The sequence below is a fragment of the Macaca fascicularis genome, chromosome 7 (assembly GCF_037993035.2).
Source record: "Macaca fascicularis isolate 582-1 chromosome 7, T2T-MFA8v1.1".
Lineage (NCBI taxonomy): Eukaryota > Metazoa > Chordata > Mammalia > Primates > Cercopithecidae > Macaca > Macaca fascicularis.
The window spans coordinates 1,439,449-1,466,881 of NC_088381.1; the positions used below are offsets into that span (position 1 = coordinate 1,439,449).

Consider the following 27,433-nt stretch of genomic DNA (forward strand, 5'->3'; position numbering starts at 1 on the left):
CTTATCTTTTTTTTTTTTTGTGGTGAGAACACTTAACATCTACTTTCATGTTTGAATTCCTTATGTATGTTAGATATTAACTCCTTATCAAATATAGTTGGAAAATACTTTCTACCTTTTGTTGTCTCTCTTGGCAGTTTTCAAGAATACAACACATTGTTATTAACTATAGTCACCATGTTGTACAATCTGGTCTCTTGAATTTATTCCTTCTGTCGAAGTGAAATTTTGTATCCTTTGACCAACATTTCTCTAATCCCATTCTACTCTCTGTATCTACGAGTTCAGCTTTGTCTATTCCACACACAAGCCAGATCGTGTAGTGTTTGTCTTTCTCTTTCTGGCTTGTTTCAATCCTTCAGCTCCAACTACGATGTTGTCACAAATGACAAGACTTTCTTCTTTATAAAGGCTGTATAGTACTTCATTGTGATTTGTACCGCATTTTAAAAAATCCTTTCGTCCATTGGTGGACACTGAGGTTGTTTCCATATCTTGGTTTGGAACAGGAATGAAAAGAAATTAAAGAATTTGTAAGCAGAAACTCAGTCGTATGTAAGAAAACCCAATTCCCCCTGAGAAAAAAAAAGAGCTGGAGTCATTTAAAAATTAACTGCCTGTTTTTCTGTGGCTAGTGAGCCTTATCCCTCCTCCTTTCCCAGGCCTTGTGAAGACCCTGCTTCTCTAGCTGTGCAGCTGTAAGGTCACTCGACAGATAAACTCAAGTTGTAAAACATGTTTTTCCTTGAAAAGTAAGAAATGATGTAATGCATATCTCAATGAATTGAATAACTGTCTTTGTTTCTGGCTTCTGTAATATGCTTCCCCCTGCACAGATCTCTCCCTGCCCCACAAAATGCATAAAAGGTAACTTAACTCTTTGTTCAGGGCTCAGTCCCTTGGATGTTAATCCGACTGGGCAGGTGCATCTAAATAATAAAAATCTGCCTGAACCCCATCGGTCTCTCTGATTCCTTACCAATCCCACTACAGTTTATTGTGAACAATGCTAAAATCAACATGGAAGTGTAGATATCTCTTCGACATACTGATGTCAGTTCCTTTGGATGTATACCAGTAGTGGGATTGCTGGATCAGACGGTAGTTCTGTTTTTAATTGTTGAAGAAACTTCATACTGTTTTCTATAACGGCTGTACTAATTTATGTTCCCACCAACAGTATGCAAAGCTTCCCTTTTCTCTATATACTTGACAGTGACAGACAGGGGCACTGTCATCTTGGACAAACACTGCCACTTTAACTTCCAGCTCCCTTTTTAGCCTCATGAATTTCAAGGAAATCACTTCTCTTCTAACAGCAAGCAGCCAGAAAGAGAGACAGTAAAACACAGATAAGACAGCTGGAGCACCGAGGGAGAGGGGAAAGTCTTTTGGGTAACTGCCAAACTTCATACTCACACAATGGGCCCCAGTAAAACAGTGGACCCTAATAAGCACATTCCTTTCCCTTTAGGTGAACTAAGATAGGAAAGCTAAAATCAGACTTGGAGAGTATGCCTGCAGCTTCAGGAAGATGGATGGGAAGAGACAAAAAACTCTCTCTCCAATATAAGCATGATAAAGAGGCACAGAAACAGTCCAAGCCTCTGATAAGCTCTCCCGCCCTGAACCCTTAAAATCTCTTAGTCTGTGAGAGAGAATGCCTCTGACCTAACTTGGCCAGAAGCCCCTATCAGGTTTATTCTTCAAAATAAAGCTGTCTTTGACGTTAAGGCACTTTTCATGTTTCTTTCCTCTTTCTTTAGTTCTTACAGACAGCACTGGTTTTCTTCCCTTTTTAAAATAATAGAAAATCTAACAGGTGTGAGGTGATATCTCATTATGGTTTTAATTTGCATTTCTCTGAAGATTAGTGAGGTTGAGCATTTTTTTCAAGTACATTTTGGCCATTTGTATGCCTTCTTTTAAGAAATGTCTATTCAGATCCTTTCCCCTTTTAAAAAATCAGGTTATTTGTTTTCTTGCTATTGAGATGTTTGAGTCACTTATGTATTTTGGATATTAACTCCTTATCAGATATGGTTTGGAAATGCTTTCTCCCTTTTGTTGTCTCTTCTCCTTATGGTTGTCTTTTCACTATTGTTTCCTTGCTTGTGCAGAAGATTTTTAGTTTGATGTAATCCCATTTGTCTGTTGCACTTTGTTGCTTGTGCTCTGGGGTCAAATAAAAAAAAATCATTGTGCAGACCAATGTTGTGTAGCTTTCCCTCTATGTTTTCTTCTGACAGTTTTAAAGCTTCAGGTCTAAAGTTTAAGTATTTAATCCATTTTGAGTTGATTTGTATATAGTGTGAAATAAGTGTCTAAATTCATTCTTCTGCATGTAGACATCCAGTTTCCCCAACACCATTTATTGAAGAGACTGTCCTTTCCCCACTGTATGTTTGCAACAGTTTTGCCAAAAATTAATAATTAATTGCCTGTGAATGTGTGGATTCATTTCTAGGTTCTCTCATTCTGTTTCATTTGTCTGTGTTTCTGTTTGTGTTTGTGTGTGTGTGTGTGTTCTTTTTTTGTGACAAAGTTTTGCTCTGTTGCTCCAGCTAGAATGCAGTGGCAGAATCATGGCTCACTGTAGCGTCAACTTCCCAGACTCAACTGATCCTCCTGCCTCAGCCTCCTGAGTAGCTGAGACTACAAGTGCACACTGTCATACCTGGCTTATATGTCTGTTTTTACACCAGTACCATGCTGTTTTGATTACTATAGTTTCATAGCATACTTTGAAGTAGGTAGTGTGATGTCTCTAGCTTTGATCTATTTGCTTAAGAGTGCTTTGACTGTTCAGGGTCTTTTGTGGTTCCATATGATTTTTAGGATTGTTTTTTCTATTTCTGTAATAAATATTATTAGAATTTTGAATCTGTGAATTGTGAATCTGCACTGAATCTGTAGATTGCTTTGGATAGTATAGGCATTTTGCCAATATGCATTCTTCCAATCCATGAACATGGAATATTCTTTCATTTATTTGTATCTCCTAGAAGAAGCCATTTAGATTTTTAAAAAGTTGGACTATTTCAAAATGTTGAGTTTAAGTAAAATGGCTTTATATGTAGGCTATAAGAATATTTGCAAATAAAAGCCACATAGTTTACTTGTAATAAGCAACTTGGATATTATCTGCTGTAGATGCTAGGGATGGCCAACACTGTGCCAGTGACCAAGGGTGGAAGCAGGACCAAGGGGAAAAGATGAGCTTCAGGCTTTTTCTCATATGAGTCCATGAGAGGGAGGGCAATGAAATTAGGCTGCTAAGACTGTGGAAAAATGAAGAACTCCAAGCAATCTAACTGACATTGTGAATACACAAATGTGTTGAAAACTGATCATATACACAGAGTTTAAATATGTTTCCCATTAAAGTTACACTAGTTCATGTCAACCAGTGCTCATTGACATCACTCCTCCAGGTAAGGCACTTAAATCCGGGAGGAGCACAGTGTAGCATGTCCCAGCTCCAGCCTTTGCAGACCCTGAGTCTGTCTGTGGGAGGGAGTGGGGTATTAATGGAGTCCAACATCGGTCAGCAGCTGCCGCCCTTTGAGGATAGCCTGAAAATTGTGCCAGTTCCTCCTATGTCAGCAAGAGAAGTTAGAAAACCATCTAGACAGAGGCAGGGTGCCTGTGTGTGTGTGTGTGTGTGTGTGTGTGTGTGTGTGTGTCTGCTCAAGTCTTGAGTGGCTTAGAAAGGACTGTCTTTTTATTGGCATGGGCAGTGTGGGGAGGAGGGCGAGTGAGGGAAATTGACCAAAAAGAACCCAGAGTTTTTTGGAGAAAAAGACTGACATAGGAGACTCCAGTTCTCTTAGATAAGAATCCACATTAGGAAACCCCGTGAGAGAGGATTCCCTAGTAGTTCTGAAGGGATTGTGCTGGCAGGAAAAGAGGGTAAGGCGCCTGGAGGGTAAGTCCTCCAGAGGAAGGAGAGGCAACATACAGGTGATCATTGGGACCCCCAGTCTGAGATTTAGGGAGAAGCAAGGACAGAATGTGGGGAAGGCAGGGGCAGCTGCTGCAGATGGCCTTCATCTGTGGGGTCAGGAGCACCCTCAATCTAAAAGTTGTCCATCTGGAAAGAGCTGTTGTTGCTACCCATGCTGGGGAATAATGGTCAGCGGGTTGAATTTCTTTCTAGCCAGTGGGTCATCTCAGTGTGGACTCTAACGGGCTTAGTTCCCTGCCCCGGTGGATCTGGAAGTGCCCATGTCCTTGGGAGCGGTGGCCTTTCTCCTGTGAGTACATCTCTGTCTTCATTAGCTCCACAGGGATCAGCCCCCTTGGGTGGGCAGGAAATAAAGAAAAAACTAATTACAATTGAGCAATGAGTGTTACCATAGTTTGTTGGATATGAATGTAGTTTCCTTAAAAATACAAAGTTGGAACCGTGTTTATTAATTTTGGAAAAAGAGAGCACGTATAATTTTATCCTTAATTGAGTAATTAAGTTCTCACTAACTGAGGAGAGTCTGTCAAGAGGAGATGAGGGATACTTAAATAAATCCTTTGAGATCCACATTAAGAATCGCTTTTCGTCTCTGTTCTCATCTCTTCTCTTTTGTAAATCCGTTATGATGCTGGTCTGTCTGTGGTGTGAATATCCTCATGTAAAGAGTCAGACTCATATACTCATACATTTTTGGGTCACACAATTGAGTGGCATTACCTGACTCCTTGTCCTAAGAAGATTGCTTTGTGCCTGTGATGTGACAGGAAACACAGCCTTTCCCTTTAGAAACTTGGATGGGACAGGCCCAATGTAAGTGTGCATGCCTGGAGTTTCCCTAAACAGATAGTACCTTACACAGAGAGAGTGTGCAGTCCTGCCTGAGGCACGGAGATCAGGTGTAGGTCACTCTGCTTGCCCTGCAATGACTTTCTCTCTTTCTTTCTCTATTATATTGATAAAGAGAAATATATATATGTGTGTACATATATGCACATATGTATATGTGTGTGTATATATTAATATCTGTGTGTGAATATATAGATGTGTATATACATATATATGATACATATACATGTAAATATGTATACATATACACACATATATAAATATATATAAACCTCATGAGAGAGGATCCTAAGTGGTTTTAAAGGGATTCTGCTGGCAGGAAAGGAGGGCAAGGCATCTGGAGGCAAAGTCCTCTGGAGGGAGAAGAGGCAGAATGCAGGTGATTGCTGGGAGCCCCCATTCTGAGATTCCGGAAAAAGCAAGGGCAGAATCTGGAGAAGGCAGGGGCAGCTGCTGCCGACGGCCTTCATCTGTGGGGTCAGAAGCACCCTCAATCTAATCTACCTATATATTAATATATGTGTGTGAACATATATAGATACACATGTATATGACACATATACATGTAAATAAGTATGCATATACACACATATAAATATATACACATATGTATGATATACATATATGTATCTACATATACACATATATTTATATATACACACACATATATGAAGGAAGAATATATTTCCTTCTTTCTTTTTTTTTTTTTTTTTGATTATTTTCCAGTTTTCCAGATTACTTGGCTAGCTTGACTGTGGAGGAGAGTTAATTTGTTTGCTTTTCTGGTGGTGAATTGGTTTCTGAGTTGTGCCTGTCTTTCTTACTGTTGGACAATAACCTTGAAGCCAGACTTCAGACCTCTGGGTCTGGGTTGGCCCCGACCCCACTTGCCTAGATGGTTCCAGAATTGACTGGACCAAGATCAATTCCTTTGTCTCACTGCTGCTTAAACTTGAGAACACCTCTTAGCACCACAAGATATCACTGTTTCTTTATTTCCTTTAGGAACAATATTTTTTAAAAGGCTTTCTATTTTTCTGCATATTTAATAGCGAGAGCCACATAAAAATAAGAATGCAACTGGAGAAGGCACAGAGGGTGGCATAGATTGCGGGGTGGATGCCTGGTCTGGGCTTCACCTGGCACTCTTCTCCCTCTGACTGTGAAATAGTGAAGGGGAGGGAGTCCTCCCGGATGAAGCCCTCCATGGTGTTGGGATTGCAACTGCAGGGTACTTAAGGCCCCTGTTTAGAGGGATGAAGAAATTACTTCCAAAAATAGACGTGCAGGGTGTCAGAATCGGCGATCTACTTTGGAAATAAATGAAGTGAAGGTTCCAATAAATAGTATGAGTAAAACCACACGAATTTTAGAGCTAACCACTGAAATAAAAGACTGGAAATTTTCTTTTTGGAGATTTTGCCATACTGTTGGCTTACAGCCTTTTCATTTTGTTTTGTTTCATTTTATTTCAAAATCCATTGCTGAGCTGAGTGCCAGGATCTCCTGGTAGAGGTAACAGGGAGAGAAGGGCAGCATGGGTCCCCCCCGGAGGCAGCCCTGGGCGCGTGCTTTAAGTCTGCTGGGGGTCTTCTCAGCTCTGCTCCTGCGTTTATGCCGCTGCTTCATCAACAGAGGACATTACATATCGATTGTCTAGCAGGAAATGAGAGGCCTTCCTTTACACCAGTGCTACTTCCCGTACCATTACAGGTTCAGGCAGTCATTAGTGCCCTTAACTCGTAAACACGAACCTCCACGTTTTATCCCAGCAATGCGGAGCCTTCTCTCCTCGCCTCCTGTGAGAATGCAGAAAGATGTTCAGGCCCTTATTCGTCTTCCAGTCCTCTTCACATTCACCTCAAGATGAATGTTTATTACATGTTTGTTCTTCTAGACAAACGTTTACATCTGCGGTGTTTTGTCAAGGCAAGCCAAGTAAGAGCGTTCCCACGCTGATCACTGTGTGGCTGCTGCTATCCGCGGAGCCCGGAGCGCGCCTGGGTTCCAGCCCCTCTCCTGCGGGTCAGGGTCTGGGCGCTTGAGGTGCTGGAAGGAGAATGTTGCAGCCCAGATGGTTTCTTCTTTCACTGCATCCCACCGATAGCTCACGGTCTAGCAGTACCTATGTATTTGTTGGCCGTTCGCATTTTCTCTCCTATAATCTGCCTCTGGTTTTTCTTTGGAAACTTTTCTATTGGATTTATTTTCCTTATTCATGTTATATGTTCTTTATGTAACCCGATTGTTATGTAGTCCTCGTGCCACATTAAGTTTTCATTTTTGAAGAAATCAGACTTATTCTTCCAAGACTAGTGCTACTTTCCTTCCTGAAAGTCATACAGACCGTCTTCTCGCTTTTCTTCTACACAATTTTTATTTTCACATTAACTCTGTAATTAATCTGGAATTTACTCTTTAGATGATGTGACTCAGAAATCTCACTTCATTTTCTGTCCAGATGGGTACCCAATTTATCTCTATTTACTGAACAATTTCTCTTTCCTTCATGATTGTAGATGACATCTTTATCATATTCATATCAAATTCCCAAATTAATCATAACTCTATTTTTGAGCTATCATGTTCCACTGATCTATGTCAATACTATATTATTTAATTTGCGTAGCTTTATAATAGATTTCCATATCAGGAAATTAAGTTTACCAGCTTTGTTTTAATTTTAATTTTTTATTTTAAATTGACAAATAATTGTGTGTATTTATGGGGTACAATGTGATGTTTTGACCTATGTATAAATTATAGAAATATTTAATCTGGCTAACTAACATATCTATTATGTTACCAAATTATTACTTTTTGTGGTAAAAATGTTATAAATCTGTTTTAGCAAGTTCGAAGTATACAATACATTATTGTTAGCTGTGGTCACCATGGAATAGATCACTAAAACTTATTTCTCCAGCCTAACTGCAACTTTGTATCCTTTGATCAGCATCTTCCCTTTTCCCACTCCACCCCTCCTTCCCCAGCCTCTGGTAACTACCTTTCTATTATGTTTCTGCAAGGTCAGCTTTTTTAGATTCCACAAGTAAGTGAGATTATACTGTATTTATCTTTTTGTGCCTGGATTATTTCACTTAGCATAATGTTCTCCAGTTCCATTCATGTTTTTGCAAATGACAGAATTTCCTTCTTTTTAAGGGCTATATAGTAGGCCATTGTATACATATACCAGATTTTCTGCATCCATTCATCCATTGATGGAAACCTAGGTTTTTCCATATCTTGTCTATTGTGAATAATGCTGAGATCACCATGAGAGTATAGATATCTCTTTGGCATGCTGATTTCAATTCCTTTGGATATATACTTAAAAGTGGGATTGCTGTATCATATGGTCATTCTATTTTTAGTTTTTTAAGGAACCTCCATGCTATTTTCTAAAATGGCTGTACTAATTTACATTCCCACCAACAGTGTACAAGGGTTCTGTTTTTAGCATTACCCTGATATCAAATTCAGACAAGGACACTGTAAGAAAAGAAAGATACAGGCCAATATTTCTGATGAAGACAGATGCAAAATTCCTCAACAGAATACCAGCAAATCAAATTCAATAGCACATTAAAAAGACTGTTCACCATGATCATGGGAATTCATCCCAGGGATGCAAGGATGGTTCAGCATATGTAAGTCAACAAACGTGATACACTGTATTAACAAAACTAAGAACAAAAAACACACAATTATCTTAAAGGATGCAGAAAAAGCATTTGACAAAATTTAATCTTCATTCATATTAACAACTCTCGAAAAATAGGTATGGAAGGAATTTACCTTAACCCAGTAAAGGCCACATATGACAAGTCCATGGTAACATAATATTCAGTGATGAAAAGTTGAAAGCTTTTCCTCTAAGATGAGGAAGAAGGCAAGGATGCCCACTCTTGCTACTTCTTTTCAACACAGTACCGGAAGTCCTAGCACCAGATCACTCAAGTAAGAAAAAGAAATAAAAGACATTCATACAGGAAAGGAAGAAGTGAATTTTTTTGTTTGCAGATGACATAATCTTGTGTTTAGAAAACTTTAAGACTCCACCAAAAAACTATTAGAACTGATGAACAAATTCAGCAAGGTTGCAGGTTAAAAAATCAACATACAAAAATAAGTAGCGTTTCTGTACGCTAACAATGAACTATTCAAAAATGAAAGGAAAAATCTCATTTACAATAGCATCAGAAATGATGAAATCAGAATAAATTTAATCAAGGGGAGTGAAAAATCTGTACAATGAAAATTATAAAATGTTGATGAACAAAATTAAGGAAGACACAAATAAATGGAAAGCTATCCTATGTTTATGAACTGGAAGAGTTGACATTGTTAAAATGTTTATACTACCCAAAGCAAGCGACAGATTCAATGCATTTTTAATAAAAATTCCCATGTCATTTTTCACAGAAATAGAAAAACAAATCCTGAAATTTGTATGGAACTAAAAAAGACCCTGAATAGCCAAAGCAATCTTGAACAAAAAGCACATAGCTGGAGGCATATTGTTTTAATTTATAATGTTGGTTTAGCTATTCCAGCCCACACTCTATCCATATATGTTTTAGAATTATTTCATCAAGTTCCGTGAAAGATCCTGTAGGGATTTCACCTGGAGTTGCATTGATTTTGCAGATTAGTTTGGTGAGAAATGACATCTTTCGTCTGTATTGCCTCTCCCTGTCCATGAACATAATTGCTTGCTTCATTCACTCAGTTATTCCTAGGTGACTTCTAGTAAAGTCTTCTAATTTTTTCCATAAAAATTTTCACATTAGCATATTGAAATTTTGAGAGGAAGAGGAAACAAATGCTTAAGAAGTCATTAATAAAATATATTTTCATATACAAGTCTTAACTAAATATGCCAATGTATGTAGCTTTGGTCATTTAAAGAAGTGGATTGGTGGGCATTTCTTGAAGGATAATTAGTCTTCAACTTGAGGAGTGAAAATATTTGGTCATTTATCACATGTTACCTAACACCTTCCTGTGAAAGGGATCATGTTCATTCATTTAAGAGAGAAACCTTCCCAGTCTAATGTTGAGGCTGTCCTCAAGTCAGTGTATTACACTTGATAATTTCCATTCATGCTGAATCTAACAAGTCTATCTTATTTGTCTCTTTTTCACAACAAAGCTTTCCCAAAGAGTGGTCCAAATCTGTTCTTTTCCTTGTTAAAAAATGGAATCTTGTGTAGAATTTTTCTGCTGGGTTTGGTTCCATATGTGAGATTTTACTTAATAAACTGATAAGCACGTAAGTGGCAGACACTAATTCCAAGTGCTGCAAAATACACAAGAACCCATTTCATCCGTAAAACAAGGCTGGGAGGCAAGGACCTTTATGATCCCATTTTGCAAGTGTTGCACCTGAGGGGCAAGGGGTCTGAGAACTTCTGTGAGGTCCCACAGACAGAAAGTGATGAAGTGAAGCCTCACGCAGCAGGCAGGCCATCTCCTCCACATGCTCCCTCCATCCCTGACACGCAGCACATAGTGGAGAACATGGTGAAATGCCTGGTAATTTCTTTTTCATTTGCAGAACAGAAGAGCATATCAATGCTCTTAGGATTTTGAAGCTAGAGGAGATCAAAGCGCAGATCCTATGAAGCAAATGCTTTGCTCTATGGCCAAGGCTGTCATCCCCAAAAGAATGCGTGGCCGCCCAAGTGAAACAACAGGATCTATTTGTATTTTATGTAGATAAATTGGATTTTTAAGAAAGAATTGGATAAATGCAATATAATGAAATTATAACCAAGACACATGCTGATAAATGACAGGAACTTTGGGGAAACATTATTTATGTTAAAAATGTCAGAAGATGGGATTAATTAAGGGAAATGCCCAAAATTATTATCATGTGGGGTCTAAGGAGGGTACATCTTGAAAATGACTTTTGGTATAGAGAAGGATATGGAACATATGTAGAAATTACACAAAATAAATGCTAAGAAGTCAATTAAGTATTTTTTGTTAATTTTTTCTCAAATTTGTTACCTTTGGATTTTGAAAGGTTATTCTTTTATTTTTGAGTCATATCTTTTTAAAAAACTTACTGTATGTACAAATGGGTTTCTTTCTACATCAATCTTAATATATCCAGCAAAAGTAATTTTATACTTAAGAATAACATTGAATGCTGTTTGATTTATTCATTCAGATATTTACTCTGAGCAAGACTCTACCAGGCACTGAAATATAAGGGCCTCAAAATGTATTCAGTAAAGAATTTGATGAACTTATATTTATATGGATGGTTCTTTTTGGCTTTCATTATTTTTAATTGATGTATAATAACTGTCCATATTTATGGGGTACAGAGTAACTTTTTTTTGAGATGGATCTTACTCTGTCACTCAGGCTGGAGTGCAGTGGCACAGTCTCAGTTCACTGCAACCTCTGCCTCCTGGGTTCAAGCAATTCTCCTGCCTCAGTCTCCTGAGTAGCTGGGATTACAGGCACATGCCACCACGCCTGGCTAATTTTTGTATTTTTGGTTTTTTTTTTTTAGTAGAGATGGGGTTTTACCATGTTGGCCAGGCTGATCTTTAACTCCTGACCTCAGATGATCCACCCACCGTGGCCTCCCAAAGGGCTGGGATTACAGGCGTGAGCCACTACATCTAGTCCCAGAGTAATATTTGGACACATGTTTGCAATGTGTAATGATCAAATCACAGTAATCAGTACTTCCATCACCTCAGACATTCATCGTTTATGTGTATTGGGAATATTCAAAATCCTCTCTTCTATTTGAAAATAGTCAATCAATTGTTGTTGATTATAGTCACCCTCTAGTGCTCTAGAACACTAGGAATGATTCTTCCTATCTGTGCTTTGGACTCACAACCAAACAAAAGAATATTCTTTATACATCAGTTTTTATCACCTATTAAGATTATAATGATTAACATAATTTGCAAATTACATAACATCGAAAGTCAATGGCCAGGGGCTTCTAAATATATGTACATAGTCTATCATATAATGTGATTTTTAAAAGACAATCATAATATTTCAGCTATCACTATATATATATAACTCACACTCATTTAAAAAAACTATTATCGGCCAGGCGCGGTGGCTCAAGCCTGTAATCCCAGCACTTTGGGAGGCCGAGATGGGCGGATCACGAGGTCAGGAGATGGAGACCATCCTGGTGAACACGGTGAAACCCCGTCTCTACTAAAAAAATACAAAAAACTAGCCGGGTGAGGTGGCGGGCGCCTGTAGTCCCAGCTACTCGGGAGGCTGAGGCAGGAGAACGGCGTAAACCCGGGAGGCGGAGCTTGCAGTGAGCTGAGATCCGGCCACTGCGCTCCAGCTCCGGCGACAGAGCGAGACTCCGTCTCAAAAAAAAAAAAAAAAACAAAAAACTATTATCAATTAATTTTCTCTATTTTATATTATAAAATGTATCATGTTTTTAATTGTGGTAAAATGTACATAAAATTTACTACCTGAACCATTTGTAAGTATACAGTTGAGTGACAAATGACATTAAGTGCATTCACAATGTTGTGCAGTGTCACTGCTGTCCACCTCCAGCACTCTCATCATCCTTACCCCAACCAATTAAGTACCCCAATTTTCCAGTCCCTTCCCCTCCATGATCCCCTTAAAAACCCTAGCGCAGAACTCCTCAAGGAGACAGATTTGAGGGTCCCTCCTGTCTCCTCACTCAGCCTCCCTATGATCGTTAAACTCTTTCTCTGCTGCAAACCCTGCTGTCTCAGTGTATTGGTATCTTACTGTGCAGTGGGCATATGGGCCTATTGGTCCTGTAACAATATGAAGACTTGTGTACAAATGTTTCTTTAGGCCCCTGCATTTGTGTCTTTTGGGCATATACCTAGAAGTGGAATTGCTGGATCATAAGATAATCTCTTTTTAATTTTTTGAGGAACCACCATACTGCTTTTCATGGCTTCTGTTCCATTTTACATTCCCACAAATGGTGCATGAGTATTCCAATTTCTCCACATCCTTACTAACACTGCTATTTTCTACTTTTTTTTTTTTGTATAGTAGCCATCCTAATGAATGTGAGGTGGTATCTCATTGTGGTTTTATGAAATATATTATTTTAATCATCTTTGTTTCCTAGCTACCAGACACTCTTAGAAATATGAAAGAAGATAATTCTATAAAATCATTGCATCTTAGCTAGTGTCTTAATGTTAGCTTGAAATTCTCTTATTGGGCTAGGCCTTGAATCTAATTGTTTACTAAATTATTATTAAATTATTAAATTATTATCTGAAGTTCCAGGAGTTCTACCCAGTTTTCCTGGCCCAGTGAACCAGACAGTGCTGAGCACTGGGGTAGACAGAGGGTAAGTTAACGTAGAGTCCACTTCACAAGATGTCCTGTGAGTGTAAGAAGTGACCTCCACTGTTATTTTAGGTCACATTTTTGCCTTGGTTCTCTTTAAACAGTGAAAACCAGTGGCATATACTGATCTCTCACTGCAGCCTTAGGAAGAGGCTATACTGTAACTAATTAAAAAAAAAAATCCAAATGGGCTTATGAATCCATGTGTTTTAAATTGACTAGCATGTTGTGAATAGATTCAGCTCCCTAATCTTGAGTTCAGAGCACCCAGGTATATTAGCCAGATTAATAAAAAAGATGTCTGGCCAGGCGTGGGGTTATACACCTGTAATCCTGGCACCATGGGAGGCCGAGGCAGGTAGATCACCTGAGGTCAGCAGTTTGACAACAGCCTGGCCAGCATGGTGAAACTCAGTCTCTACTAAAAATACAAAAAAATTACCGGTGGCATGCACCTGTAGTCTCAGCTATTTTGGAGGCTGAGGCTGGAGAATTGCTTGAAATCAGGAAGTGGAGCTTGCAGTGAGCTGAGACTGTGCCAGTGCACTCTAGCCTGGGCGACAGAGGAGACTCCATCTCAGAGAGGAAAAAAAAAAAAAAAAAGATGTCTGCCCAAAATGTGGCATATATTATTCCTAATATATTATATTATATTATGTTATTTGTATATGTAATATACAATATATTATATTATATTATATTATTTGCATATATTATATTATTTGTATATGTAGGATTTAGGAAAGTTGTTTTAGTGTATACTTTTCAATCAAAGGTTTTAAAAGAGATTGTCATGAAATGCTGACTGGTTTTGAAATTTTTGCCAATGATTACTTGAGCTCTATGGATTCTTATATCTGTATTCAGTAAGTTAGGAAAACCAAAGGGCAGAAAATGGTGAAGGAAGAATAAGCCATGGATATTTAGTTTTTGTTCTATGTGCTGTTTCTGTTTTATGATTTCAAAAATAAAAGTACCAAAAATAAACAGAGTGCATGTGGCTGATGTACTGTTTTCTTGAAATGACAATCAAAAATGTCATGCTGATTGCCAGGAAGACAACAGCTGTTCTGAATCTGCACATCCTTATCCACTCCCCAGCTGTCACTCAGGCCCCAAGGGGCGTGCAGGGGAGTCCTGCGTTCTCCTGCCCTCCTGAGGAATAACGCTGCACAGTGGGGAGGGCAGAGAGCTATAGGTTTAGATTCCTTGTTATTAAACGTTGTATTTTTCTGTTAAAAAAGCTATTTTTATAATAATATGAATATTCAATTTTACAAAACAATGTGTATTACCTGGGAGATAGTAGGGCTATTTTCTTTCACTCTTCTTTTTTTTTTTTTTTTTTTTTTTTGAGACGGAGTCTCGCTCTGTCGCCCAGGCTGGAGTGTAGTGGCCGGATCTCGGCTCACTGCAAGCTCCGCCTCCCGGGTTCCCGCCATTCTCCTACCTCAGCCTCCCGAGTAGCTGGGACTACAGGCGCCGCCACCTCGCCCGGCTAGTTTTTTGTATTTCTTAGTAGAGACGGGGTTTCACCGTGTTCGCCAGGATGGTCTCGATCTCCTGACCTCGTGATCCACCCGTATCGGCCTCCCAAAGTGCTGGGATTACAGGCTTGAGCCACCGCGCCTGGCTTTTTTTTTTTTTGAGATGGAGTCTCACTCTGTTGCCAAACTGGAATGCAGTGGCACAATCTCAGCTCACTGCAACCTCTCCCTCCCAGGTTCAAGAGATTCTCCTGCCTCAGCCTCCCGAGTAGCTGGGACTACACGTGTGCACCACCATGCCCGGCTAATTTTTGTATTTTCAGTAGAGACGAGGTTTCACCATGTTGGCCAGAATGGTCTTGATCTCTTGACTTCGTGATCTGTCTGCTTCAGCGTCCCAAAGTGCTGGGATTACAGGTGTGAGCCACTGAACCTGGCCTAGCTTTTTTCTTCTTTCTACTTTATCTTGGAAAGTAAGAGAAATGATTAGACCACTAAGTAAAATGCCATTTTTCCCAGGAGAAGTGAAAGTTGGGCCTGACCTCCTCCATGCCCACTTCAGAGCCCCCAGGATCATTGGGTACCATGGTAAGTGCCAGGAACACTGTTACGGAAGTCAGAGATGGAGATTTGACCTCAGTCTGGCCATTATGTACCAGTCACTCACATCTGTTTCCCCATCAATAATCCAGGAACAGTAAGAGTATTGAAGAAGGTGTGGTGGGAGATGGAGGGAGGGTGGAGGCCTTTCCTTCAGTGGGCACTTGGCAAACACCGTTTTCTTGTATATTTAGGGAGATCCACTGTCCTCTGCAGGACTCTTACCCACAGGGAACTGATGTGCTAGGCCTCCTTCCTGCCTGGTTCTCTTTCTCTCTCCCAGTCCTTCCCAGCCCCTTCTTTTCCTGAGACCTCCCTCTTCCGGGACATGGTCCTTGACTATAGTCAAATAGCAGTCACAGAATGAGCAGAGTGCATACCCTGACCCAGATATGCTGTGACTCTGAGTGACAGCAGTGGTTCCCAGGCCTCTGTTCTCTTTCCCATCTTTGTAGTCACAGCAAACACAGACATTCCTGGGTGCGATATTTCCCCTCTCCAGGCTGCTGTGTCTGCGAGGACAGGACCCTCAAAGCACCTTGTTCAGTTCTGGACACCGGATGCTCAATAAAAAAATTGTGATTGGATTAATATGTATGTCTGGTTTTGTAAGAGTTAAAGGGAAGTGGAGTTAAAAAAATGTTAAAATGCTTTTTTCCCCCTTGAGCCAAAGCCCTGCTTCTAATACCCAAGAAATCCATCTGGCCATGTTTCTATGAAGGATGCCTTTGTTAAGGCTGAGTCCTAATCTTGAAAAAACAGAGTAGGAGAAATAGGCACATATTTAGGTGAACAAATATTAAAGGTGTGAAGTCCTGGGTTCAGGTCCCGGGTCTCTAGCTCTGGGTCTTCCACATACATCTTTGTGATCATAAGTCAGTCAAGAAAACTTCCTAAGCTTGTGTTTGCAAATTGAAGCAAGAGCAGTGGCCTGGGAGGGTGGTTTTACTGCTTCAAAGAAATGATGTGGAGTGAAGCCCTTTGGAGTGTGAAGCGTTGCAGATGGATGTGAGGGATGACTAAGGGTATCAATCACGGGCCCTGCTCCTGACGGGAAGATGTGACCTGAGGCGAGAGGTTTACTGTGGCTATAATCCTCATTCTGTGACTCTGTGACTGAAGAAACATTTCAGCTCAGCAGGAAGCCAGAGTTTAATCCACATGGCCGGTGCCGTTGGAGGTGGGGGGACTGTGAGACCAACCACCACAAAGGGCCTGATTTGTTAATATCTGGGTTTCTGCTGAATCATGGAAGTGAGCTGGAACCACATTGGGTACAAAGAGCTCTATTGTTTCGTGAAAGTCTCAGATGCGCCTGTGATTTCCTGCACAGTATAATGTTAAAATGGGTATGTATTAGTTTTTCCCTCGTCTTTGTACATAAAGGACTGTGTTCTAAATTAGAAAAAGCTAATATGTGCTTAACGAGATTGCTTGGGGGATTGCACACCCTGCCATGAAATGTTTTAATGGAGTGTTCAGGCAAGTCAGCCATAAGATCTCTCACTTCAGTCTAATCGAGAAAGCTACCAGGTGCAAGCAAACATGAAGCCTGCAAAAAACAAACAAGAACAGGAAGAAAAATGCAGTATTATATTCGATGAAAGCATCTTATGCACTGAGGTATTTGTTGGGATGCCAGGAGTGTTTAGATAAATGCTCATAAGCAAATCATGTATTGCTGACCTGTATTCAAATAAACACCTTCGAATGATTGATTTGTGATTGTATTTTTTCCAATTTTTTTTTTGTCTTCAGCCCTTTGAATCACCTCTAAATATATTTGGGAGTTTTAAGGAGATGATGTGATAGAAAAGGTTAGAGAGAGAATTCCATGCTTATTTATTTTATTTTATTTTTTTATTTTTTAGAGACAGAGTCTTGCTCTGTCGCCCAGGCTGGAGTGCAGTGGCACGATCTCGGCTCACTGCAAGCTCCGCCTCCCGGGTTCACAGCATTCTCCTACCTCAACCTCCCGAGTAGCTGGGACTACAGGCACCTGCCACCATGCCTGGCTAATTTTTTTGTATTTTTAGTAGAGACGGGGTTTCACCATGTTAGCTAGGATGGTCTTGATCTCCTGACCTCGTGATCTGCCCGCCTCAGCTTCCCATAGTGCTGGGATTATAGGTGTGAGCTACCGTGCCTGGCCTCCATGCTTATTTTTAATCAGGATCTGCGGTGGGTCTTGCAAGTTCTGACTCTCACCTTGAGCAATGCAAGGCACTTGGGGCATGTACAGAGAGCCCCAGGTGGGGCCATCTACAGGGTCCTTGTCTCACTGTGATGCGTTAGGGTTGAAAACCATTTCCCTTTGCTCACATATTTTCTTCCCAAAGGAATTACATTTTTGTGCAACTGGTCATTGATCTAAAGATTAAAAGGAAAATAAAAGCACTAATCTTGAAATTGTTAAAGGTACAAAAATAGTTCCTGCAGGAGAGACACACAGGCTATGATACTTCTTGAACATTGAAAATTAATCCCACAGACTCCAGCTGGGAGCTCAATTGGTTTCTGTGCACAGAGAGCTCACAACTTCAGGGATCAAGTTCAAACTGCTTGCATTTATTATGCAAATGTATATTGTGGCCTTGGCCTTGATTTACAAATAAGAGGAGGTTGCTAATTAAAGCAAAAGTCTTAGTGAGAAAGCAGAGCCAATTAAATTTATATACAGCAAATGAAACATCCATGTCTAGCTATATCTTTAAAAAAACCCCAACAATCCAGAATTCAAGAATGTTAAAAAATGACATGGAAAACTCCATACACCTTTGAGACAAATTACACAACGATTGGCTTCACACTGAGCACATCTACCCTGTTTCCAGCACGGCCGCTATTCCTCTTGACACCTCACTTTCTCCATCATCCACACCATGGTCAGCCCTCAATACCTGAGCCTCAAAGCTCAGGCCTATCTTTGATACCATATTTTCCCATCTCTCCAAATGTCAGCAGTTGCCTTAAGTCTATTCTCCCTTCGAGTTTTAAGAAAAATGATGAAAAGTTCTGAAAATACCACATGAACTTGAGGTGTTTATAAATGAGGCTATTAAGAACTCAAGCAAGAAAATTGAAATGGTTTGATGATGACAATGCCAAACAAGAGTTTGATTGAAATGAAGCTTGAAAAATTCTTTAATCCAGGTCCTGGTTTACAGGAAATGACCAAATAAATTTTTTTAAATAAAAAAGAAAAAAAGGCCAAAATGCCAGCCGGAGAGAGGTAAGAGCTAAGAAAGTGGGGCCAAAGGAGATGAAGAGGGGGAACTGGAAGTTATCTCAGGCCATAGGAAGAGTTGGGGTTTTAGGGAGGAGGAGCAAAGCTGCTGGCAGCCCACTGCCTCCTGGAAAGGGAGGAGGGGTCCCTAAGGGGCGGCCACAGCCCAGGGGAGCAGGGCCCCCACTCACAGAATGACACATGCTGGTGCACCTCACTTGGCAGGAGGACCCCCACCAGGTCTCCCTGCTGAGGTGCTGAGAGACTCCCCAATAAGCTAGTATGGACATTCAAAATAAGACAAAAGAATCAGAAGAAAGCATACCCTAAAGATATGAGGGACTATCACATGCCATGAGAGAGGGTCCCCTAGCAAAACAAACACAAGAATTAACACCTAAGGGGACAGAGGTGACAGGCTCCACAGAAGACACAACCTGTTGTTCTCATGGACAGATGATCAGAGATGTTGAGCTTTTTTTCATATGTTTGTTGGCCACATAAATATCTTCTTTTGAGAAGTGTCTGTTAATGTCCTTTGACAATAGGATTGTCTTTTTCTTGTAAATTTGTTTAAGTTCCTCATACATTCTGGTTATTAGATCTTTGTCAGATGGATAGATTGCAAACATTTTCTCCCATTCTGTAGGTTGTCTGTTCACTCTAGTGATAGCTTCCCTTGCTCTGCAGAAGGTCTTTAGTTCAATTAGATTCCATTTGTCAATTTTGGCTTTTGCTGCAATTGCTTTTGATGTTTTTCATGAAATCTTTGCCTGTGCCTATGTCCTGAATGGTATTGCCTAGATTTTCTTCTGAGAGTTTTTATTGTTTTGGATTTAACTCTTTAAATCATCTTTAGTTAATTTTTGTATAAGGTATAAGTAAGGGTTCCAATTTCAATTTTATTAAAAAGGGAACCCTTTATCCATTGCTTGTTTTTGTCAGGGTTGTTGAAGATCAGATGGTTGTAGATATATGGTCTTCTTTCTGAGATCTCTATTCTGTTCCATTGGTCTATATGTCTGTTTTTGTACCAATACCATGCTGTTTTGGTTACTGTAGCCTTATAGTATAGTTTGACATTGGGTAGAGTGATGCCTCCAGCTTTGCTCTTTTTGCTTAGGATTGTCTTGGTTATACGGGCTTGTTTTTGCTTCCATATGCATTTTAAGGTAGTTTTCTTTCTAATTCTGTGAAGAACATCAGTGGTAGCTTTATGGGAAGAGCACTGACTCTATAAATTATTTTGGGCAGTATGGTCATTTTCATGATGTTGATTCTTCCTATCTACGAGCATGGAATATTTTTCCATTGGTTTGTGTCCTCTCTGTTTTGCTTGAGCAGTGGTTTGTAGTTCTCCTCGAAGAGGTCCTTAACTCCCTTGTTACCTGTATTCCTAGGTGTTTTATTCTTTTTGTATGAATTGTGAATGGCAGTTCCTTCATTACTTCACTCTCTGTTTGTGTTTTGTTGGTGTATAGAAATGCTTGTTATTTTTGCACACTGATTTTGTATCCTGAGACTTTGCTGAAATTGCTTATCAGCTTAAGAAGCTTTTGGGCTGAGATGATGGGATTTTCTAGATGTAGGATCATGTCATCTGCAAACAGAGATAGTTTGACTTCCTCTCCTCCTATTCAGATATGTTTTATTTCTTTCTCTTGCCTCATTGCCCTTGCCAGGGCTTCCAACACTATATTGAATAGGAGTGGTGCAAGACGGCATCCTTGTCTTTGCTGGTTTTCAAGTTGAATTGCTTCTAGCTTTGGTTGATTCATTATCATATTAACTATGGGTTAGTCATAAATAGCTCTTATTATTTTGAGGTAAGTTCCAGCAATACCTAGTTTATTGAGAGGTTTTTTTTTTTTTTTTTTTTTTTTTTTTAACATGAAAGGATATTGAATTTTATTGAAGGACATTTCTTCTGTGACTACTGAGATAATCATGTGGTTTTGTCTTTAGTTCTATTTATGTGATGAATTACATTTATTGATTAGCGTGTATTGAACCAGCCTTGCATTCCAGGGATGAAACCAACTTGATTATGGTGGACAAGCTTTTTGATTTGTTGCTGGATTCAATTTGCCAGTATTTTATTGAGAATTTTTGCATCAAAGTTTATCAGGGATATTGGCCTGCTGTTCTCCTTTTTTGTTGTATCTTTGCCAGGTTTTGGTATCAGGATGATGCTGGCCTCATAAGGAGAAGTCCCTCCTTTTCAATTGTTTGGAATAGTTTCAAAATAAATGCTACCAGCTCCTCTTTGTACCTCTAGTAGAATTCAGATGTAAATCCATTTGGTCCTGGGCTTTTTTTGGTTGGTAAGCTGTTATTACTGCCTCAATTTCAGAACTTGATATTGGTCTATTCAGGGATTCAACTTCTTCCTGGTTCAGTCTTGGGAGGAAGTATGTGTCCAGGAATTTATCTATTTCTTCTAGATTTTCTAGTTTATTTGCATAGAGGTGTTTATGTACTCTCTGATGGTTGTTGTTTGTATTTCTGTGGGGTCAGTGGTGATATTCCTTTATCATTTTTTATTGTGCCTGTTTGATTCTTCTATCTTTTCTTCTTTATTGGTCTAGTTAGCAGTCTATGTATTTGATTAACGTTATCAAAAAAACAGCTCTTGGATTCATTTATTTTTTTAAAGGATTTTTCATATCTCTGTCTCCTTCAGTTCCACTTTGATCTTGGTTATTGCTTGTCTTCTGCTAGCTTTGGGGTTTGTTTGCTCTTGGTTCTCTAGTTCTTTTAGTTATAATGTTGGGTATCAATTTGAGATCTTTCTAACTTTTTGATGTGGGCATTTAGTGCTATAAATTTCCTTCTTAGCTCTGCTTTAGCTATGTCCCAGAGAGTCTAGTACATTGTATCTTAGTTCTCACTGGTGTCAAAGCACTTCTTGATTTCTGCCTTAACTTCATTATTTACCCAGGAGTCATCCAGGAGCAGGTTGTTCAATTTTCAGTTGTGTGGTTTTGAGTGAGTTTCTTAATCACAAGTTCTAATTTGATTGTGCTGTGGTCTGAGAGACTGTTTGTTTTCATTTCAGTTCTTTTGCATTTGCTGGAGTATTTTATTTCCAATTATGTGATTGATTTTAGAGTAAGTGTCATGTGGCACCAAGAAGAATGTATATTCTGTTGTTTTCGGGTGGAGAATTCTATAGATATTTATTAGGTTTACTTAATCCAGAGCTGTTCAGGTCCTGAATATCCTTGTTAATTTTCTGTCTCAATGATTCGTTTAATATTGACAGTGGGTTGTTAAAGTCTCCCACTATTATTGTGTGGGAGTCTAAATCTCTTTGTAGGTCTCTAAGAACTTGTTTTATGAATCTGGGTGTTCCTGTATTGGGTGCATATATATTTAGGATAGTTAGCTCTTTTTGTTGAATTGATCCCTTTACCATTACATAATGCCCTTGGTCTTTTTTGATCTTGGTTGGTTTAAAGTCTGTTTTGTCAGAAACTAGGATTGCAACCCTGCTTTTTTCTGCTTTCCATTTGCTTGGTAAATTTTCCTTCATTCCTTTATATTGAGCCTATGTGTGTCTTTGCATGTGAGATAGGTCTCTTGAATAAGGCACGCTAATGAGTCTTGACTCTATCCAGCTTGCCATTCTGTGTCTTTTAATTGGGGCATTTAGCCCATTGACATTTAAGGTTAATATTGTTACGTGTGAGTTTGATCCTGTCATCATGATGCTAGTTGGTTATTTTGCAGACTTGTTGATGTAGTTACTTCATAGTGTCATTGGTCTTTGTATTTCAGTGCATTTTTGCAGGGCTGGTAATGGTTTTTCCTTTCCATATTTAGTGCTTCCTTCAGGAGCTCTTGCAAGGCAGGCCCGTTGGTGGTGAATTCCCTCACTTGTCTGAAAAGGATTTTATTTCTCCTTCACTTATGAAACTTAGTTTGGCCAGATATGAAATTCTAGGTTGGAAATTCCTTTCTTTAAGTTGTTGAATATTTACCCCAATCTCTTCTGGCTTGTAGGGTTTCTGCTGAGAGGTCTGCGTTAGTCTGATGGGCTTCCCTTTGTAGGTTACCTGGCTTTTCTCTCTGGCTGCCTTAATATTTTTTCCTTCATTTTGACCTTGGGGTTGATCTTCTCCTGGAGTATCCTACTAGGGTTTTCTGGATTTCCTGAATTTGAATGTTGGCCTGTCTTGTTAGGTTGGGGAAGTTCTGGATGATATCCTGACATATGTTTTCCAACTTGGTTCCATTCTCCCCATCTCTTTCAGGTACCCCAATCAGTTGTAGGTATAGTCTTTTTACATAATCCCATAGTTCTCAGAGGTGTTGTTCATTCCTTTTCATTCTTTGTTCTCTAGTCTTGTCTGCCTGTCTTATTTCAGTAAGATAGTCTTCAAGCTCTGAAATTCTTTCCTCTGCTCAGTCTATTCAATTATTGTTGATTGTGATTGTATAGTAAAGTTCTCATATTGTGTCTTTCAGCTCCATCAGGTCATTTATGTTCCTCTCTAAACTCATTATTCTGGTTAACAACTCCTATGATATTTTATCATGGTTCTTAGCTTCTTTGCATTGGGTTAGAACACAGTCCTTTAGCTCAGTGAAATTCCTTATTACCCACCTGCTGAAGCTTACTTCTATCAATTCATCCATCTCAGCCTCTGCCCAGTTCTGTGTTCTTGCTGGAGAGGTGTTGAGATAATTTGCATGACAAGAGGCACTCTGGCTTTTTGAGTTTTTGGCATTTTTTTCTTGTTTCTAGTTTATCTAGTTTTGATCTTTGAGGCTGCTGACCTTTGGATGGGGTTTTTGTGGGGATTTTGTTGTTGTTGTTGATGCTGTTGTTGTTGTTGCTTTTTGTTTTTCTTTTAACAGTCAAGCCTTTCTTCTGCAGGGCTGCTGTGGCTTTCTGGAGGTCCACTCCAGACCCTATCACCCGGGTCCTTCCCGCATCTGGAGATGTCACCAGTGGAGGCTGCTGAACGGCAAAGGTGGCTGCCTGCTCCTTCCTCTGGGATCTCTGTCCCAGAGAGGTGCTGGCCTGATGCCAGTGGGAATGCTCCTGTATATGGTGCCTGGAAACCCCTGGCTCACCCAGTCAGGAGGCAGGAGATCCGGGACTCACTTAAAGAAGCACTCTGGCTGTCCCTGGGCAGAGGGTGTGCACTGTGCTGGAGGGAAGGTCACTTGTCCGGACTGGCTGGATTCCTCAGAGCCAGCAGGAGGAAAGACTAAGTCTGCGGGTCCTTGGAGACCACGGCCACCCCTTTCCCCAGGAGCTCAGTCCCAGGGAGATCAAAGTTCTGTCCCTAAACCCCTGGTTGGAGTTGCTGAAATTCCCGCATGGAGGCCCCTCCCAGTGAGGAGGGACGGGTCCGGGTTCTGCCTAAGGAGGCCGCCTGGCCCTGATCTGGCCCTGATCTGCCACAGCCGCTGTGCTGGTTGTGGGAATTCCTCCCGGGGCCGAACGTCAGTCTCCCTGGTGCTGGCAGGCGAAAAACAGCTGACGGGAGCTGCAGAGATGGTCGCCCCTCCCCGGGGGCTCGGTGGTCTCAGGCAGCCGCAGATGCAGAAGCGATGGTGATGGTCGCCCCTCCCCGGGGGCTCGGTGGTCTCAGGCAGCCGCAGATGCAGAAGCGGTGGTGATGGTCGCCCCTCCCCGGGGGGCTCGGTGGTCTCAGGCAGCCGCAGATGCAGAAGCGGTGATAACCGAGGCTGCCTCTCCCGCGTCTTCCGCAGTCTCCAGCCGAGCGGCCGCCGAGAGTCTGCACAGTTCCGGGCTTGGCACCGAAGGCTCGTGGCGGACTCACTAGGGGACCTGCTGGTCCGCGGGTTGCACAGATGGGTGGAAGGAAGTTTCCCGGGCTGGGCAGCGGGTCCCTCACCGCCTCCCTAGGCTGGGCCGGGAGTTTCCCTTTCCCCGCGTGGGGCCCTCGCACCCCCGACTGTTCCTCGCTCGCTCTCCGCGGGTCGCACCCACTGCTCAGTCGCTCCCGGGGATGGAACCTGGAGACCTCGGGGCCGGTGCAGGGCTCGCTCCCGTTTTCGTTCTTTTCCGTGGGAACCTCGCACCGCAGCTGGTTCTAGTCAGCCGTCTTAGCCCCTCCTCCTTAGTGATTTTATTGTTCACTTTTAGAATTTACAGTTCATGCTTTAGCATAGTTTGGAGTTCTATGCTCCACTTCAGAATATTTTTAAGTTCTTTTGATATTTTAATTTTAGTTAATTGAAAGCCAATGTCTCATAACTCAATTTCCTAAATCTCTTGAGTGTTTTTTTCTTCCTGTTGATTCTCTTGGATTAGTGACATGTTTGATCTTTCTGTTTGCCTAATTGTGTTTCTTTATTGTTTCTTTACTTGTTACTTTTCATTTGGTTATAATTTCAGACTTACAAAGAAGCTGTAATTAGAGTACAAAGAACTGAATATCCATCACACAGACTCGACATTTTGCCCCAGTTGTTTCATTATTTTCCTTCTATTTCTTCATGTGTGTGTGATGTGTATCATGACATAATTTTATCCTATGTACTTCGTGCATGCTTTTTTTTCTTTTTTTTTTTCTTTTTTTTTTTGAGATGAGGTCTCGCTCTGTCACCCAGACTAGAGTGTAGTGGCTCAAACGTGGCTCACTGCGACCTCCGCCTCCCGGGTCCAAGCAATTCTCCCACCTCAGCCTCCCCAGTAGCTGGGATTACAGGGGCATACCACCATGCCCGGCTAATTTTTGCATTTTTAGTAGAGACAGGGTTTCACCATGTTGGCCAGGCGGGTCTCGAACTGTTGACCTCAGGTAATCCACCCACCTCAGCCTCCCAAAATGCTGGGATTACAGGCGTGAGCCACCGCACCCAGCTGGTATATGCTTTTTTTCTAAAGTTTGAACTCCTATTACAACTAATGAGGACTAGCGAAGTTAGTCCCCTAGTCAACCTTACAGACACTTTATGTCAGAACATTGAAATAAATGTATGAATATGTGTTTACAGGGCTGCTGTAAAAATGACAACGAAATGAAGAATGGAATACATCTTCCAGGATGGATAACTGAGAATGCATCTTTACTGGCTTCCACATTCAGCTGTCGAATTGAGTATAGAGTAGAAAGTCAGAAAAGCATGTACATTGATTTTTCTTTTAAAATGTTCTTCGTGCCTGAAATTAAGGTTGTGTCTATGTCGGTTAGCTGAATAGCAATAGCTAGATAATAGCGTTTACTTTTGCTCATTGTGATATTGTGATTTTTTAAAATCATGGTCAGTTAGCGTTCCAGACTGACTTACAGTGAAGAGGCTGCTCCTACAGTGGCATATGGGATTATGAACAAAAAGGAATGGAACCTAAATCAGGGCTAGCTGATAACGTGGGCAGTACTGACACCATCCAAGTATTTCCTGACAAGTTTTATGAGATAAAACAATTAAATCGGCATATTAAATTGTCCTTTTGCATTCACCCAGTTTTTCTTTCTTATAACCAAGAAACTGTGGAAATATGAAATAGGACAGCTTTCTGAGGCTGTGGTCTGCCCCTGTGGTCTGACACTTGTGTCTCCCTTAGGCTGGCTCTGAGCTACATTTTTCCCTCACTACACAGCCCGAGCAGAACCTTCTGAGATTAATTGTTAAGAATGAAGAAAAATGTGCAAATGTGTATCAGTCTTACCTACTTTAAAGTCAAGGAGAAGGAGTTTAAACTCTGAAGTGAATGTAAAATGTATACAATGTGCACAAATTGTAACAGGACTAAGTATGCTCATTACATGTCCCTGAACATCTTGGGAATCTCTTCATCCCGAAAGTACACAGAAAGACAGAAACCTACTGTATAAAAGCACGGATATGTCATTTATCTTTGAATTTCAAAAATCAGATTGTAGCATGAATTTTTATTTCAAACAGGTTTTGTCAAGAATATATGCATAAAATTGTTGAAGAAATAAAGACTAACTTCAATCAATTAAAATGTAAGGTTCAATGAAGCAAAAAATATTTTTAATAAAATTTTAAAAAACCAGCGATGAGTTTTGAAGCACTGTTTTGAATTCTATTGCAATCTCTATAACCTATGCAGTCTCCATAGGGGGACCCTTTGTGCTCTCTCCATCGCCTCCCTTCCTTCTGTTTTCCTTTCTTTCTTTGGCTTCCTTCCCACAGACCTTCCCTTCCTTCTTTGATTCCTCAAACATGAATTAGTCACTTAAAATATCCCAGGCCCCTGGGCAGGAAGAGTGTGTGTATCTGTGTTATAGGTGGGGTTGGGGGCGGGCAGATAGAGAAGATTAAACAAAAATGAGAAGGGAAATTAAAAGGCAAGTACAGTAATCTCTCATCACAGAGATGCCTGGCAGTGTGGAATATGTTTGTCATGGAATGCTCAGTTTTGTAGCAACCCAAAGTCAAGCATATACATGCCTTAGTGATTGCAATGAAAATTGGCGATGTTTTATAAAAATAAAATATACAGGCTGTCAAGAAATGTAAGTTAGTGTATAAAATTGAAAGTAAGTTTTCTTAAAGACAAATGAAATTGGCATTAACAAAATACCCTCTGTTATTTGGTTAAATGCTCCACAGGGCAAAGGTTGCATCTGAATCCTCAGCCCTGTTGAGTATCTTACTTGGGCTGGGACTGCACTAACAATCACTGAAGGGGAGTTACACGGGGGAATATGGTACCCATGCAATACTTTTTTTTTTTTTTTTAGTATTTTTAATAGGATAACTTTAAATTTTGCTTAGCTCATCAAACCACCATCTTCAGATTACTCAGTGTACATTGAAGAGGAAGTAAAAAGTGATTTAATTTCATTATAACTCAGATGCAGATCAGGAGGTAAATCTATCATCAAAAAATACACAAATTCAGCCTGTAATCTTGAGTATGTTGCCTGTCAATGTGACAAGAAATGATAATTTTTTTTTTTTTTTTCGAGATGGAGTTTTGCTGTTGTCGCC

At 40.3% G+C, this 27,433-nt stretch overlaps 1 protein-coding gene across 5 annotated transcripts in view; it reads left to right on the top strand.

Annotated features, from left to right (window-relative positions):
* The window catches only part of OCA2 (OCA2 melanosomal transmembrane protein), a 460,826-nt gene extending 434,334 nt beyond the window's left edge, over positions 1-26,492 (top strand). For 3 of the 5 annotated variants that reach the window (XM_073995274.1, XM_073995268.1, XM_073995267.1), the window contains exon 25: positions 25,466-26,492. In XM_073995274.1, the coding sequence (XP_073851375.1) occupies positions 25,466-25,493 (28 nt within the window). In that variant the 3' untranslated portion in view covers positions 25,494-26,492. Of the gene's footprint in view, positions 1-10,379; positions 11,029-25,465 lie in introns of those variants that run through there. The other 2 variants (XM_073995266.1, XM_073995270.1) reach the window with 2 other exon arrangements.
* The last annotated feature ends 941 nt before the right edge of the window (positions 26,493-27,433 follow it).